Source organism: Trichechus manatus, unplaced genomic scaffold, assembly GCF_000243295.1.
Source record: "Trichechus manatus latirostris isolate Lorelei unplaced genomic scaffold, TriManLat1.0 scaffold00122, whole genome shotgun sequence".
NCBI lineage: Eukaryota > Metazoa > Chordata > Mammalia > Sirenia > Trichechidae > Trichechus > Trichechus manatus.
In genome coordinates, this window is record NW_004444058.1 from 4,577,843 (window position 1) to 4,590,146 (window position 12,304).

Consider the following 12,304-nt stretch of genomic DNA (forward strand, 5'->3'; position numbering starts at 1 on the left):
GGGGGGCCCCGAGTACATTCCATGCACCAGCCCAGACGGTTCTGCACAATCGAGCCCATTAGATACGGCCGCGCCCTGCCCCCGCCCCGCCCCCGCCCCGCCAGCTCACTGGGGACAAGATGTTCCGAGGTGTGAGCTGATCTGGGGGGACTTGCAGCTGGCAAAGGCTGCTCCCCACCCCCCGAGGGGGCTGTGCCTCCAGCAGGAGAAGGTTCTCTTTGGGGGAGCTCGGGTTGGAGGTTGCTGGGTGGTGAGGAGGCAGTGGAACATTCTGATAAGTCCCCAGGGACCTCTGCTTGTGTTCTGATGCCCCCGGCAGCGTGAGCTCTGGCCCCTTCTAACCAAATTCTCATTCAGCCCCCCACCCACTTGGCCTCGCCTGATGGCCTTGGCTTGGGAGCGCCAGGCCTGCCCCTCAGCCTCCTGGAAGGCCGTCTGGGGCCTCACACAGGCTCTGCTGACGTGTGCCCAGTGGGTAGCGTGTTCCTTGGTCGGTTAGGAATGAAGGGTCATAAAAGTAGGGGCTGGGGGCTCTTGCGGAGCTCCGGGCCCATGTGGAGGATAATGATTTACGCTCCCTTGAAGGCCTGCCCCGCACAGACTCTGGGGAGAAGCCTGCACCCTGGGCCAAGGACATGGTACCTGCAGGGCTGGGGGGCTGGGAAGGGCTCCCTGGTCTCCCCCCGTCTCCCGACTCACCCTTGCACCATTTCCAGGTGCCCCTGAGCCAGAGGCCAGCCTCCTCACTCCCATTCAGCTTCTAGGAGGGCGGAGGAGCCTCCCCCAGCCCCCAAGCATGCACGCAGGGACCGCACAATCACACAAACCGCATGAGCTCAGCGCCGTTCGGCACAACCTCCTCCCTGTAACATTTTTATTCAGTAAGTGGAAATATTAGGCGATGATGTCTACAAAGGTATGAGGTTAACTCCATACACGCAGGCGGGTAGCAGGGAGCTGGCATCCATCCCGCATGAGCAGCTCCAGAGACAGCTTGAGCTGCCCCTGGAGAATACAAATCCCATTCATAAGACAGCGCTACCCACTTCTAAAAAGTTTTAAAAAGGTCGAGAGGTTCATACACCAACTCCGCACAGCTGGCCTCTGAGAGGGCCCCGAGAGCTGCTGTCTTCTTCCAAAAGCAAGGAGTGAACAACCCTGGGCAGAGGCAGGGCCGGGGCAGGGAAGTGTCAGCCCTCCAAGCAGACAGCCCAGCACTTAAAAACACAGCCCATAAAAACACAGCCCATAGCTGAGGTGGGGACCAGGCAGAAATGTGCTCCCATCACCTGCCCCCCTTGCACCGGGGGGCTCCAAGCAGCGTCTCGGTGCCCCTGGACCTGGAGGCCCGTATGCCTGAAGGTTTGGGTTCAGTTTATTTTAAAAACATACACACAAGAACTTTTTGGGTCATGGAGGGGCGAGGGGTCTGTATACCATGGACTTTGGCTTCGACATCTGAGAGTCCACGAAGCCGTGGCCGCGGTGGGAGGAGGTGGCAGCAGGGAGGCAGAACGCAGCCACCGCTCCCCTGGGGAGACCACCAGCTCCCCGCAGCCTAGGACACAGTGAGAGGAGAAAACGGCTTTATCGCTTGTAGGGTCTGCGAGCAGGACCTCCAGGCACAGGGGTGTCCCCAGCGCTACCTGCGTGTGGCAACAGTGCGGGGCAGCAGGACGGGGGCGCAGGCGACACCGGCGAAGGATTCGGGGAAGTGCAGGTCACGCTCCCACTCATCGGTCTCAGTGTTGTAGACCTGCACGAGCCCCGTGACATTGTTGAGGCGCCAGTTGTAGCCACCCACCACATAGATTTTGCGCTCAAGCAGGCAGCAGCCCGCCTCTGACTGGCCGGCCCGCATGGGGCTGACACTGGTCCACTGGTCAGCCTCGGGCACATAGTACTCGACCGCCAGCACGTCGAAGCAGCGGTCCACGTGGTCCATGCGTCCCCCCAGCGCATACAGCCGCCCGCCGGCACCCACCATGGCGTGTAGCACGCGCGGCTCACTCATGGGTGCCCGCACCTCCCACTGGTCAGCCACTGGATCGTAGCAGTGCAGCGCCTTCTTGTCCTCCACTGAGATGCCATAGCCACCCGACACGTAGAGCCGGCTGCCCGCCACTGCACCCGCATGGCCCCAGGTGCGCCGCTTGAGTGAGCAGGCGTAGCCCCACTCGTTGCGGCGTGGGCAGTAGCGCTCCACCGAGGCCAGGCTGCCAGCACGGTTGCGGCCACCTGTGGCGTAGACCAGGCCTCCCAGCACGTTCAGCTGGAACTGGATGCGGCTCTCCTGCATGGCCTGCAGCCGCAGCCACTGGTTGAGGTGTGGGTCATAGCGGTAGCAGGCGTCCACAGCACCCTCACCACTGCGGTACTGCAGGTGCTGACCACCTGCCACATACACAAAGTTGTCCAGCACAGCAACACAGGTGTGGCTGCAGCCCACCTCCATTTCAGCTAGCTCCCGGAACTGGCGGGCACCTGGCTCAGGCAGCAGGTATACCTTGGCACTGACAGCACGGTCATGGTCGGTGTAGGGTGTGCCACCAAAGGTTAGCAGCGAGGGCACGTCTGAGCGCACGGCCGTGCGTGGTGACTGCATCTCATGCTGCCGGAAGGGCAGTACCTGGTAGTTGAAGGCCTCAAGCAGGTAGCGGCGGCACAGCGCGTCCTCCACCATGAGGTCCAGTGTCTGCACGCTGTCCACCAGCTCTGAGGGCTGCATCAGTGGGAAGCGCACGTGGCCCAGCACCTGGCTGGCACGTGGCCGCCGGGCAGGGTCGTACTGCAGCCAGCGCACAGCAGCGTGGAACAGGTCGATCTCAGCGCAGCTCTGCAGCCGGTTGCTCTGCAGGAAGAAGACAAGCCGCTCAAGTGGCAGGTGCAAGAAGTCCTCCTCCTGGGAGATCTGCAGGAAGTGCCGGAAGGTAAAGGCATCCACTGAGGCGCGCAATGAGGCCAAGTTGAAGGCGGTAGCCATGTGGCCGATGTGTAGACAGGTCTCCACACTCATGGCTGCCTTGAGGAATTCCTCACACAGCTCCACCACCGGCAGCATCTGCAGGAACACAGCTGCACCCAGTACGTCCTGCACACAGTCAAGGTCCAGCGTTACCTCCGCGCTGTAGGCGAAGTCCACAATGTGCCGCAGCCCACGCGCCGACACGCCTTTCAGCTCCACCACTGCCTGACCCGTCTCCCGCATGCCACCAGTGAACATGGCCCTGAAGGGGAAACACACACATGGGTGCTGGGTGGCCAGGAGAGCGGGGGGACTTGTTAGTGCATGCCAGGAATATAGAAAAGAAAGGAAAGGAGAAAGGGAAGGAAAGGAAAAGAGTGCTTTTCAATCCATCCCAAGCTGAGTATCTTCCCTCCCAGGAACAGCAACTCCCGTTCCGATTCTCATACAGCCCCTCCCTATTGGTCATTAAGTTGGGGGTGCTGCATCAAGGGGCCTGGCTAGCTCAGGGTAGCCAGAGATGGGCTGTGGCAACCCCATGCCCACCCAGGGGTCTGCTGAAAGGGACTGCAGAGGTGCCAAGCATGGCACGCTGGAGGAGTCCATAGCCATCTGGCCCCAGTGACGGGCCCCCAGCCCACCTGGACACCAGCCCAGGAATACCCCCTGGCAGGAAGCTCAGGGGTCAGACCCCGACTCTGGGTGAGCATGACTGTTGAAGCTCCAGACACAACCCCCACCTGCCTGCAGGCCTGGGGGGGTCCTGCCTTCCTGGGCTATCACGTAGGGACAGAGAGCTCCCTTTCCCACTTCCCTGGAGGCTGAGGGCTCCCTGGGGGTCACTGCGGTCTCTGGAGAGGCCCAGGCAGCCAAGGAAGCCCCCATGCACAGCTGGGGGAGCCCTCAGCAGCATCCCCGCCCTGCCCACTACATGACCTTAAGCTGGTGACCGCAGCTTGATCTCCCACACTCCTCTGCTCTGGGAGTCGGAGCTGGCGTGAGCTCACTGGGCCATTGGGAACGAGGAGAGGACGTGGCCCAGTCCTCCAGGCAGCATGAGGTTTCGCCTACAGAGCCATCCGGCAGCCACAGCACCCCACCCTCCAAACCCTGCTTCCCACCAGCAGGAAGGGGAAGCTGGGGTGCCTAGGAGCTGGGACAGGTCAAGGCCCCGTCACTGGGCAGTAGCTGCTTCTATGGTCCACATGTGATGCATGAGCCACCACCCAACAGACGTCTGCATCCACCATCCAGGGTGGGTGGGTGGGCTCAGCCATCCCAGACCGAGTCCCACGATCATCCCATGCCCGCTTGCTTGCTTGCCAGCACCCCATGGCCGCTCCCCGTCCCCCGATGCCCGCTGTGTACACCCAGGACAGAGGCGCCCAGCGGCACAGAGAGTGTTGCCTTTTAAGGTGCGGCTGGCTCAGAGCACCACGGAGTGTGAAGGGCACTTTTGGCTTGGCTCAGCCTCCCCTTCCCCAAATCCAGAGTAAAAATAGATCCATGCCTCCCCAGGGGCCTCGCTGATCCTCCGGTGGCTGCTAAGGGGCAGAGCTGGGCACACCAGGGCTCCCCAGGGAGAACCACCCATGGTGGGGGCTCTGGCCAGTCACCAGGCTGGGAGCGCCCCCCCACCCCCCCGCCCAGGGCCACCACACACAAGTAAAGTGTCCCTGGCCCCATGACAGCTGCACTGGCGAGGAGAAGGTCCCAGCCTGGCTCCAGGCTGTAGACAGACTGCTCACCCCAGGCCTCGTCCATCAGGTGGAGGAAGCACCCCCTAACAGGGTTACAGAGAGCATCCATGTATAGGCCCTGGGCAGGGGGACGGGGAGTGGCTGTGGCCCAGGTAGCCTGCCCATCCCCCACAGTCCACTCTGCTTTGGGGGTCTGCATGGGACTGGGATAGGGGTCCCTATCATTATCTGCTGGGCCCCTAAGACCTAGGCCCACCCTGGTACACAGCAGGCATCAAACAAAGCCATGCCCTACACCCCCCAAGGCAGAGGCTGCTAAAGGGTTACCCTTGGACCAGCTCCACCCCCACACACGTCTGTGCAATGCTTCCAGAAAGTCCAGAGAAAGTGCAAGCCCTGGGACAGGTGCGGGTTTCACACAGAGACCTGGGCTTCTCCTAGGACGCCAAGGGCCCACCTGCCATCCCTCCATACCCCTGCCTGCAGCCACACTCACCTGAAGTAGTCACTGCAAGCAGCCAGGACCACCTTGTGTGCGTGGAAGACCTCAGTGTTGACAGTGAGGGCCACGTCGAGCAGCTGGCCCTGGGCACGCAGAGTGGCAAGGCCCTGCAGGAGGCCAGCACTGTGGCCAGGTGCTGAGAAGGTGCACTTGAGGGCCCCGTTCTTGTCAGCCATGCTGTGGGGTAGGCATGGGGCAGCAGTCAGGGTGGGGTCCCCAGACACCTCTCCCCATGGCTCTGAGGGCCCGCCCTCACCCCCCACCTGACCCGTCTTTCCAGGTGGGACTCTGGCAGGCTTGTGGGCCCCGACATTGCCCCAGTACAGGTGAGCTCGCTGGTACCACCAGAGATGCAGGGACAAGACCCGGGGCCACTGCGCTCTGCCCTGGCTCCCAGCCTAGAAACCGGGAGACAGGAGGTAAACAGTCCCTGCACAGGGCAGGTGGTAGCCAGGGCTGGGAGGCGGTGAGCAGCAACCCCCCAGGCAGCACCGACCATGAGGGCAGGGATGAGGATGGGAACAGGAGGGGGCAGCCCAGTCTGTTGCTTGGGTGGGGACGGGTCCTCCTAGGGGCCTGGGCTCCTAACACCTCTGCCCCTCATGTGTCCAGCATTGAGCAGAACAGAGCAAAGACTAGGGAGGGCAGCGATGATGACCATAGTTCCCCTTGGTGTTTCTGGAAGAGTTTGGATCTGGGTGTACTGGGTGGCTGCCTGGCCAGGGGGGCAGGGGCCAGGGAAGAGGCTCAGCAGAGACCACTCCAGGCCCGAGACCCCTGCAGGGGACAGGGATGTGGCCGGCTGTAAGGCCAACAGGATGGGGAGGGGTGTCAGCCCTAAGAGGGTACGTGTACCCCCAGGGGCAGCTCCATAGGGGTGAAATGCGAAGCAGATTCCTGTACCTCCAATGTAAGGACTAAAGAGGCAACGGCAGTTTCAGTATGAAGAGTAAAGTTTTAAAAAGGAGAGGGGTAGAAACAACCCAAGTGTCCATGAACAGATGATAGATAAACACAATATGGTCCATCTATGCAATGGAATATTACTCAGCCACGAGAAAGAATGAAGCACCGATATACGCTACAACGTGGTTGAAGCTTGAAAACATCATGCTGAGTGAAATAAGTCAGACACGAAAGGATAAATACTACATGACCCCACTTACGTGAAACCTCTAGAATAGGCAAATGCAGAGACAGAAAGTAGTTTAGTGGTTGTCAGGAGCTGGGGGAGGAGGGGATGGAGAGTGACTGCTAATGGGCATGAGGTTCTTTTTCTGGAACATTCTGGAATTAGATAATAGGTGATGGTTGCAAAACATTGTGAATGTACTTAATGCCACTGAACTGTACATTTTATGTTATATATATTTTACTACAATAAATTTTTAAAAAATGGGGAAAATAAAAAAGATCTCTACTGTAGCCACCAGCGCCTTGGCAGGACAAGCCCTCTGTGGCACGCCCTCTCACCCTCACCCCTTCACTGTTTTGCTGAATGAATTAATGAATGAGAAGTTTAAGAGGTTATAACACATCATTTCATTCACAACAAGTCAGGAGAGGGATGCTGGGTCAGAACTGCCCCCTAGACCTTCCCCAACAGTGCCCTACCCCACAGGGCACCCTGTCAGCCCACCATGCCCCCCAGCATTCCGCTCCCCTCTAGGCCCCAGCCTCTGGAACGCAGCTTCCCGTCCCTGGGCCCAATGCCCACCCACAATGAGGGCCAGGAATGTGGGGACTGGCCATTCCAGGAAGGTAGGGGGAGGACGCCCTGGCCGTCACTGCCCCCAGCCCAAAGTCATGCCGGCCGTGAGGGCTGGCATCACAGGGCACACTGCTGGTGCTTCATTGTGAGCTGTTGCCAACCAGCAGCTGCCCTTGCGCAGGCCCCAAGGCAAGCCAACCACAGAAAGCAGCAAGACGCACAGAGGTGGGGGACCCAGCCCTGGGCAGGTGGGGGCAGGAGGGCCCCGAGGCTCTGACCTGGCCTGAGTGACCTCTCCCCTGCCAGACAGGGGGGACGCCCCATGCACTCCTTCTCATTCCCGGGCACGGAGTCACTGGTGCAGGGGTGCAACCGGCTGACCTTGGCCTGGCCTAGCCCCACAGCCTGAGTCTTCCCCTGCTGTCCACACCATGCCTATGACCAACCCCGTGTTATGAGGACCTCGAGGAGAGTATCATCAAGTCACAAACCCTCAAGCTGTGAAAAGACTCCCAGAACCCCTGCATGGGGGCAGGAAGCCACAGTGAGGCACTACTTGTCGCAGGAACCCCCAGGTTCACCCAGGCCCTCATGTAGGGCTCTGGGGCTCACCTGGCACCACCAGTTACCCTGGACGATGATGGTCGGACACCCCAAGCTGCTGCCCCAGCACGGCTGGGTGCCACCTGGCCATGGGCAGGCTCCAGAGGGCTGGGCTGCAAGCAGGGCCTCCGGGACACCAGCACAGGGGGCAGGGACACTGGGGAAGCATACTCGTGGTCTGACACTGGATCTCTCACCCCTGGCCATTTGGTCACTTGCCATTCACTTATTCATTCATTCAGTGGCACTTCACCAGGGCCTGCCAGGCGCAGAGGGCAGGGGCAGGGGTATCGCCTGAGCCAAGACAGGGTTGTGGGCGGGGAGTGGAGGCAGGAGGCCTGGGCACACCTCAGATAGGGGACAGCAGTGGGGAACCTGGGGTCCCCAGGTGGCTCTGCCCACAGCCCTCAGACTTGCACACTGCTGGGGGGCCTGGGTGTGGTGCATGGGGCAGTGGTCAGGTCCTTCCAGTGGTCACACCATGGGGCCGGCTTCTGTGGGGATCATCTGAGCCACGAGGAACCCTGAGAGGCCCACAGCCTGGTAGAGGTGGGCGGGCGGCAGGGTATGTGCAAAACAGGGCAGGCCGGGGCTCAGGGCAGCACCCACTTGCTTGGCCAGATGCCGGTGCAAACCCAACTCTTGACTCTGGGGCTGGTTTTCTCGGCATCAGTCAGGGCTGGGAGGACTCGGACGTCACAGGCTGCCGAGAGGATCCCTGGTCCCTCCTGGGGGACAAGTCCCCACCACAGGAAGGCCACTGACCACCGCCCTTCCCCAGCCTCGAGCTGACCTGGGCAGCAGCGAGGCCCAGTAGGGTCTGAATGTTTTCACTGCCACCATATAAGCCACTGCATACCCCTCCCACTGATGCCCAGGAACATGGGCAAAGCCACACACAGTAAGAAGGCACCAAGTACCTCATCTGGCCTTGCCTGGATGTCCAGCCCCAGCCCCACAGACTGTGTGCACGGGTCCCACCACCTTTGCCATTTTGCTTTCCGTCAGCCTCATTTTTCCATAAAAGTTCTGCAGGGACTGCAGGCAGAAAAGGAGGATTTCCAGGGCTTTCTCTGAGCCCTCAGGGCTGACACTCACATGTGATTTTTCACAAAGAGAAAACATTTCACATTCAGGCAACTTCGTCACAGGGCCACTGAGTCCTGGACAAATATGGACTGCGTGCCTCAATATGTAGAGTACCAAAAACTCAATACAAAGCCAATAGCCTCATCGAGAAGTGTACAAAGGGTGTGGATTGGGCATTCACAGGAAACACAACCAGCCCAAGATGCCTGAGGGTCACCCGCCCTTGTGGTAAGATGCACCAGGTCACTCCTCCCTCCAGCAGTTGCTGGCTGCCCAGTGTACACAGGAGGGGAGGGGCAGACACTCACCCTTGTACCAGTGGGGGTAAAGTGGGACAGCCACTGAAGGGCAGCGTGGCCAGTGTAGCAACACTCTAAAGCCTCCTGTCCTTGACCCACCAACTCGACATATATGGGCCTTGTTAAAGACACGCTCAGGTGTGTGCAAGATGGCAGGAGGGCCTTCACCACAGCATCGATTCCAGGGGCCAAAGATGGATATAAGATGGACTGGGTTGGATGGTGTGATCATTAAGGTTGCATGTCAACTTGGCTGGGCCATGATTCTCAGTGGTTTGGCAGTTATGATGTAGTTTAGCGGTTGTTTAACAATTAATCACCTCCATGATGAAATCTGATATAATGTGATCACTTCCATGATGGGATCTGCTGTGAGTAGCCAATCAGTTGAAAGGAGTTTCCTTGTAGGTGTGGCCTGCATCCAATATAGCTGGACTTTCTGGCAAGGCTCACAAGGCTTTTGCTTGCTCTGGATCCTGCAACTGGCTCTGGTTTATCTGACCTCTGGTCCTTAGGACTTGAGCTAACAGCTTGCCTGCTGATCTTGGGTTTGCCACCCCCTGCAGCTAAGCAAGTCGAGAGAAGCCTTCAGCCTGACCCAAGGACTTGGGACTTTCTAGCCTCTACAACTTCAAGAGCCATTTCCTTGATATAAATCTCCCTCCCTCTCTCTCTCTCTATATATATATAAGTACATCTGTAAATAGATAGATAGACGCTTCACTAGTTTTGCTTCTCTAGAGAACCCAGCATAAGACAGATGGTGACCCCTAAAATTCACATCCACCCAGAACCTTGAGTGTGGCTTCATTTGGAAATAGGGTCTTTGCATTGTAATGAGTTAAGATGAGGTTACACTGGAGTAGGGAGGGCCCTAAATGCAATGACTAGTGTCTTTATTCTAAGAAGAGGAACATTTGGACACAGACACAGAGAGAAAATGTCCATGTGAGGACAGGGGCAGAGACTGGAGTCATGCGGCCACAAGGCCAGGACTGTCTGGAGCCACCAGAAGTTGGAAGAGACAAGGAAGGATCCTCTCTTAGAGCCTGTGGAGGGATAGCAGCCCTGACAAACCTTGATTTTGGACTTCTGGTCTCCAGGACTGTGAGAATAAATTCTTGCTGTTTTGAGTCACCCAGAATGTGGTCTTTTGTAATAACAGTGCCAGGACACTCATACAGCCCCTTCACAGGGGAAAAGAAGAGGCACTCCACCAGTGAGAGCAGAGGTCATTTGCACCGCCTCCCTGGGACAGGATCCATGGCACATGGCCTGGAGGAGGGGGGTGTGGGTTTGAGGCTGTCCATACCATCTGCCTGCATGGCCAAGGGGCACATCTGAAGGGCCAGAGAGTTGGGCAGGTGCTACCTCTGAGGACTAGGGGGCAGAACGGCCTGCAGCCCCTTCCCCACTATCTTTATAAGCCTTGGAGAAGGGGACACAGGGAGGCAGCAAGCAGAGGGCCGCTGTGCCCCGAAGGGAGGAGGAAGCACCAGCCAGGAGGGGTCTCTACAGCCAGGCCTGGCCCAGGGAGCTAGTGACTTGGTGATCATGGAGCCGCCCTGAGCCTTAGCTGCAGGGTGGGAGCAGGTGGGGAGCCTCCCCAGGGACTGCAGGGTGGGGTAGAAGAGTTCTGCGGAGTGCTGGGAAGGAGGCCTGCTGCGTGCGGCTGTGTTGGCCCCTACATGTGCCATCTGCACAGTCCCAGAAGTTAACTCCTCCCTGTGGGGGCCAAGAGCCTATGGTACAGGCAGCACTGAGGTGGGGGAGCAGCACTTCCCTGCCCCTAGCTCTGTCTCCCCAGGCCAGGTCCTCGCTTCCTGACAAACACTCTTAGCACCTGGCCCATTTTACAAGGGCGCAAGGGCCCCTGAGGCCCCCGACTTCCCCACACTCACTGCCCCCAGAACCTGGGCAGGGGGTGGGGGAGCTGCAGGGGACAGAGTCCCCCACACAGAGACAGAGGGCCGTAGGCTAGGCAGGGGTGGCAGGAGGGCAGGGAGCCCAGGGATGACTAAGCCCTCCCCCTTCCCCCGCCCTGCAGCCATTGGAGGAACGACCCATTACTCAGGCCGCCCAGACAGGGGGTGGCAGCATGGGCCAGCTCCCAGGAAGGCGGCGGGCGCGGCGGCCCAAGCCTCCAGACGGCCACCATCACCATCCCCACACGTGAGTCATCGGAGCCGATGCGTCAGGTCTGGGTCAGGGCCTTCCTGGGGGGCCGCCCACTGCCCGCCCAGGGGCTGCGCTCGAGGTCTGGGCGGACTCCTGAAAGGCAAAGCCCCCCACATCCTCGCGCTCCCCTCACCTGGGGTCAGCTCTGTCCAGTCCAGGGCCGTGCTGGGGGGCCACCCTGTGGCAGGTCCCCCCATTGCCGAGGCCTCAGTCTGTTACCCACAGGGTCACCTGCTTTTGGGTTTCCCCCACTGTCGAGGCCTCAGTCTGTTACCCACTGGGTCACCTGCTTTTGGCTGGCACTCCTGCCCAGGCTCCATCCCTCCCCCTCTCCCTTATGCTTCCTGGGTCTCCTCCAGAGTCAAGTACTCACCCCGGCATCTACTTTGGAGGACCCAGACCAAAGCTGGGGGGGAAGGCATGCACAGGACCACAGGGTCACACTCACGGGGACAGTGCTTCTGGGGGAGGGGAGCCCCAAGGTGGGACCCAGCTGGCCAGGGGAGGAGGCCATGAGAATGAGTACCTGCCAGGTGAGTGGGTGCTCCTGAGGGGAGGACACGTGGCTGCTGGCGGTGCTCTTTACGATCCTTGCCCTGGTCTTACAGGAGACAGGAGCCCTGAAATAGTCTCTTCATGGAATGTGGGGGGAGGGGGGAGGCCAGGACAGAAAGAATGCCATGGGAACACGTCTTTGGGGTTTGCAAGCCCTTCCCCTGACATGCAGCCCAGCACTGGGCCAGCAGCCCTGACAACACCCTCTAATGCACTGTTCAATCGCAAACCCCCTCACCTCCCTTCATAACGGGTACCTCCACTGTCAAGGCCAATGCCAAGTTATTGTCTGTGTGGCCCACGGAGCACAGCAGCACAGCCTGTTATCTCCCAGCCACAGCTTGCCCAGGCCAGCAAACAAAAAGACCCTCACCTCAGGGTGGGTGAGGGCATCAGGGCAGCTGAGAGCCTCTGCTACGCTGGCCTCCACCCAGGCAGGGACTAGATCACAGGCACAGGAGGGTCCTCAGAGAGCCTCACTGGGACCCTCAAGAGGAGACAGAGATCCAGAGAGAGAGGACAGAGGCCCAGAGAGAGAAGACAGAGGCCAAGAGAGAGAGGAACAGAGACACAGAGAGAGAGGACAGAGGCCCAGAGAGAGAGGAACAGAGACCCAGAGAGAGAGGAACAGAGACCCAGAGAGAGAGGAACAGAGACCCAGAGAGAGAGGACAGAGGCCCAGAGAGAGAGGACAGAGGCCCA

At 59.6% G+C, this 12,304-nt stretch overlaps 1 protein-coding gene across 1 annotated transcript; it reads right to left on the reverse strand.

Annotated features, from left to right (window-relative positions):
- Positions 1-1,639: 1,639 nt before the first annotated feature.
- Positions 1,640-5,343, reverse strand: KLHL26 (kelch like family member 26). Its single transcript, XM_023738810.1, has 2 exons — positions 5,162-5,343; positions 1,640-3,227 (listed from the first exon to the last, which is right to left on the reverse strand). The coding sequence occupies exons 1-2, from the start codon at positions 5,341-5,343 to the stop codon at positions 1,643-1,645; spliced, it is 1,767 nt and encodes a 588-aa protein (XP_023594578.1). The 3' UTR covers positions 1,640-1,642.
- Between the last annotated feature and the right edge of the window lie 6,961 nt (positions 5,344-12,304).